Here is a 4,660-nt window from a genome sequence, read left to right on the forward strand (position 1 = left end):
TTTTTTGGTGACAGAGTCTCACTCTGTCACCAGGCTGGAGTGCAGTGGTGTGATCTCGTTTCACTGCAACCTCTGCCTCCTGGGTTCAAGTGAGTATCCTGCCCAAGCCTCCCAAGTAGCTGGGGCTACAGGTGCTTGCCACCACGCCCAGCCAAGTTGTGTATTATTAGTAGAGAAGGGGTTTCACCATGTTGGCCAGGATGGTCTTGATCTCTTGACTTCGTGATCTGCCCACCCCGGCCTCCCAAAGTGCTGGGATTATAGGCATGAGCTACCATGCCCAGCCGAGTAGCTCTATTTTATTTCTACTTCTTGCCCTCAGTTTATTAATGTAAACATTCTTTTTTTGGGGTGGGGGGGAGAGGAAGTGTCACTGTTGGCGAGCTGAAGTGCTGTGTCACGATTTTGGCTCACTGCAACCTCCATCTCCCGGGTTCAAGCAATTCTCCCGCCTCAGCCTCCCAAGCAGCTGGGACTATAGGCACGCACTACCATGCCTGGCTAATTTTTGTATTTTTAGTAGAGATGGGGTTTCACTATGTTGGCCAGGCTGGACTTGAACTCCTGATCTCATGATCTGCCTGACTTTGCCTCCCAAAGTACGGGATTACAGGCATGAGCCGCTGCGCATGGCCAGTATAAACATTTGTTATCTTGAATATAAAAGTGTACTACTTGGTTTATTAATGGCTTTTTGTTCTGCACCGTGACTGTTGCTTTGGTAGACAGTTTTGCTCTGAGGCCCATTGTGAAAACTATTTTAATTTCTTTTTAGGTGTGGTGAAACTGGTCATGTAGCCATCAACTGCAGCAAGACAAGTGAAGTCAACTGTTACCGCTGTGGCGAGTCAGGGCACCTTGCACGGGAATGCACAATTGAGGCTACAGCCTAATTATTTTCCTTTGTCGCCCCTCCTTTTTCTGATTGATGGTTGTATTATTTTCTCTGAATCCTCTTCACTGGCCAAAGGTTGGCAGATAGAGGCAACTCCCAGGCCAGTGAGCTTTACTTGCCGTGTAAAAGGAGGAAAGGGGTGGAAAAAAACGACTTTCTGCATTTAACTACAAAAAAAGTTTATGTTTAGTTTGGTAGAGGTGTTACGTATAATGCTTTGTTAAAGAACCCCCTTTCCATGCCACTGGTGAATAGGGATTGATGAATGGGAAGAGTTGAGTCAGACCAGTAAGCCCGTCCTGGGTTTCTTGAACATGTTCCCATGTAGGAGGTAAAACCAATTTTGGAAGTGTCGATGAACTTCCATGAATAACTTTAATTTTAGTATAATGATGGCCTTGGATTGTCTGACCTCAGTAGCTAATAAATAACATCAAGTAACATCTGTATCAGGCCCTACATAGAACATACAGTTGAGTGGGAGTAAACAAAATGAAAAGACAAACGTGTGTTAATGGCTGTGCGAGAGAAATCGGAATAAAAGCCTAAACAGGAACAACTTCATCACAGTGTTGATGTTGGACACATAGATGGTGATGGCAAAGGTTTAGAACACATTTTTTCAAAGACTAAATCTAAAACCCAGAGTAAACATCAATGCTCAGAGTTAGCATAATTTGGAGCTATTCAGGAATTGCAGAGAAATGCATTTTCACAGAAATCAAGATGTTATTTTTGTATACTATATCACTTAGACAACTGTGTTTCATTTGCTGTAATCAGTTTTTAAAAGTCAGATGGAGAAAGCAACTGAAGTCCTAGAAAATAGAAATGTAATTTTAAACTATTCCAATAAAGCTGGAGGAGGAAGGGGAGTTTGACTAAAGTTCTTTTGTTTGTTTCCAATTTTCATTAATGTATATAGTGCAAAATGCCATATTAAAGAGGGGAATGTGGAGGACTGAAAGCTGACAGTTTGGACTTTTCTTTTTGTACTGAAGTCATGTCTTCAATAATGAAAATTGCTGTTAAAAGGATGTATAGGATTTAGATGCTTTTGCAAAGCTATAGAAAATCCTCTTTGTAATCCATTATAATAATGCCCTTTAGTTCTGTGTTCATTCTGAACAGTTTTAATACCATTGCTGTTTTAGTGTTTGTTTCTTTTTTATTTTTTTTTTTGAGATGGAGTCTCGCTCTGTTGCCCTGGCTCGAGTGCAAGGGTGTGATCTCAGCTCACTGCAGCTTCCTCCCCTCGGGTTCAAGTGATTCTCCTTTCTCAGCCCCCCAAGTAGCTGGGATCACAGGCGTGTGCCACCACACCCAGCTGATTTTTGTATTTTTAATAGAGATGGGATTTACTATTTTGGTCAGGCTGGTCTTGAACTCTTGACCTCAAGTGAGCCACTGTACCCGACCTTTTCCTGAGTTTCATAAGAATCTGAAGTAGTGGATTCCTTGTTTTTGCTAGGATCTCATTTAAAGTGGAGATGGACCTTAGCACTCATCTGTTTAACTCACTTTATAGATGAGTTAAAAGAACCTTCATTTGCATAAGGATGAACAGTTTGTTAGAGCCTGAACCTCAACAATTCTTCCCACCCCATGCCCTCTGTTTCCCAACTCCCAAGTTAAATGCAGTTAGTGTCATATACTTTTTCCACTTAGTTCATTTTTCCCCCTCCATGTTGCTATGTGATTCTTTGGGTATGAGCTTTTCATCTTTCATGCAGGATTCTTCTGTCAGTTCATGGTATAGCGATTCAGTGGTGTCTCAGCTGTACTGTGCACATTCCGACCTTGTTAATAGTCCAGAGCAAGCAAGAAAAAGAGGTAATAGCGTACTCATTTCTTTATGAATATAAGCTTATAATATTTTTTCATCATGTGCTATTTTTACTGAACAAATTGTATGTCTCACATGTTAACACAATAAATATCTTGACAATTTTATTTTCTACCACATGTATGAAACAGCATAAGGAAAGACTTATTCAAAGGCATCACTGTTAAATGAGGTTTGGGGGCTGGTGTGCACATGGAGTTATTTCCCCCAAATTCTGGGCCTCATGTAGGAAAACCTAAAACATAGCAAAAGTGGTATGCTGTTACGGCATTTTCGGTCAACTTAGTTGTGGTTAATAATTCTTTCTCCTGGCTGGGTGTGGTGGCTCATGCCAGTAATCCCAGCACTTTGGGGGAGGCTGAGGCAGGCGGATCAGGAGGTCGAGACCATCCCGGCCAACGTGGCGAAATCTCGTCTACTAAAAATACAAAAGTGTTGGTTAAAATGTAGAACTCTTGCTTCCCATTCCTTGTGCTGAATTTGTAGTACTTTAGTTGCCTTTTGAGACGTTTTGAAATGCATTAATTAAGGACCTATTCACAGGAGACCACAAAGTTCCTTTGTAGGATAAAATTTATTTGCTTTGACCTTGATGACTGGCAAGCAGTGCAACATGAAAATGTATTTTACGTGAAATCAGGCTAATTAAAAAGAGTCAGGATGGGTGCAGTGGCTCACACCTGTAATCCCAACACTTTGGGAAGCCAAAGTGATGGATCATGAGGTCAGGAGTTAATGAGCCTGGCTAACATGGTGAAACCCAGTCTCTACTAAAAATACAAAAACTAGCTGGGTGTGGTGGTGTGTGTGCCTGTAGTCTCAGCTACTTGGGAGGCTGAGGCAGGAGAATTGCTTGAACCAGGAGGTAGAGGTTGCAGTGAACCGAGATCCATGCCATTGCACTCAATCCTGATGGACAGTGAAACTCCATCTCAAAACAACAAAAAATCAGTACCATGAACACCTGTGTGTTTTCTCCATCTTAATAGTTTGAAAGTAAATTATAGACATGACACTTCATCATGCATTTTACAAGGTGTTCTCATTACCACAATACCAGTGTCATACTTATTATGTCTAAACATTATTCCCTTGTATCATCTAATATCTTTGGTTTTTTTGTTTTTTGGTTTTTGTTTTTGAGACGGAGTTTCACTCTTGTTGCTGCGGCTGGAGTGCAATGGCGTGGTTTCGGCTGACCCCCAACCTCCACCTCCCAGGTTCAAGCAATTCTGCCTCAGCTTCCTAGCTGGGATTACAGGCACGTGCCACCACGCCCAGCTAATTTTGTATTTTTAGTAGAGACAGGGTTTCATCCTGTCAGACAGGTTGATCTCTAACTCCTGACCTCAAGTGATCCACCCGCCTAAGCCCCCCAAAGTGCTAGGATTATAGACATGAGCCACCATACCTGACCAAGTTAATTGGTTTCTTTAGTTTGTCTTACTCTCCTAACTTAACTGTTGGGAGACTATAACAGTTTTCTTGAATGTCCTTTTTTTTTCGTTGTGGGGGATGGAGTCTCACTCGTGTTGTCCAGGCTGGAGTGCGATCTCAGCTCACTGCAACCTCTGCCTCCCGGGTTCAAGTGATTCTCCTGCCTCGGCCTCCTGAGTAGCTGGGATTACAGGCATGCGCCACTACGCCCGGCCAATTTTTGTATTTTCAGTAGAGACGAGGTTTCTCCATGTTGGTCAGGTTGTTCTTGAACTGTCAGTCTCCTGCCTTGGCCTCCCAAAGTGCTGGGATTGCTGGGATTACAGGCATAAGCCACCGCATCTGGCCAAATGTCCTGTTTACTGGTGGTTTCCTTACGGTATCATTTAACTTGTTTCTCTCTGTATATCTATTTCCTAGTCTAGAGGCTAACTTACTAGGTTAAGCTTAAAGTTACTGCTTTTTTTTTTTTTTTTTGGACA

The 4,660-nt window shown here is 42.3% G+C and overlaps 1 protein-coding gene across 4 annotated transcripts in view; it reads left to right on the plus strand.

Annotated features, from left to right (window-relative positions):
- LOC108291515 (CCHC-type zinc finger nucleic acid binding protein) overlaps window positions 1-1,862 on the plus strand; it is a 15,560-nt gene extending 13,698 nt beyond the window's left edge. For all 4 annotated transcript variants that reach the window (XM_017511936.2, XM_017511938.2, XM_017511937.2 and 1 more), the window contains exon 5: window positions 776-1,862. In XM_017511936.2, the coding sequence (XP_017367425.1) occupies window positions 776-893 (118 nt within the window). In that variant the 3' untranslated portion in view covers window positions 894-1,862. The remainder of the gene's footprint in view (window positions 1-775) is intronic.
- Window positions 1,863-4,660: the final 2,798 nt, after the last annotated feature.

This window comes from Cebus imitator, unplaced genomic scaffold, assembly GCF_001604975.1.
Source record: "Cebus imitator isolate Cc_AM_T3 unplaced genomic scaffold, Cebus_imitator-1.0 Scaffold457, whole genome shotgun sequence".
Lineage (NCBI taxonomy): Eukaryota > Metazoa > Chordata > Mammalia > Primates > Cebidae > Cebus > Cebus imitator.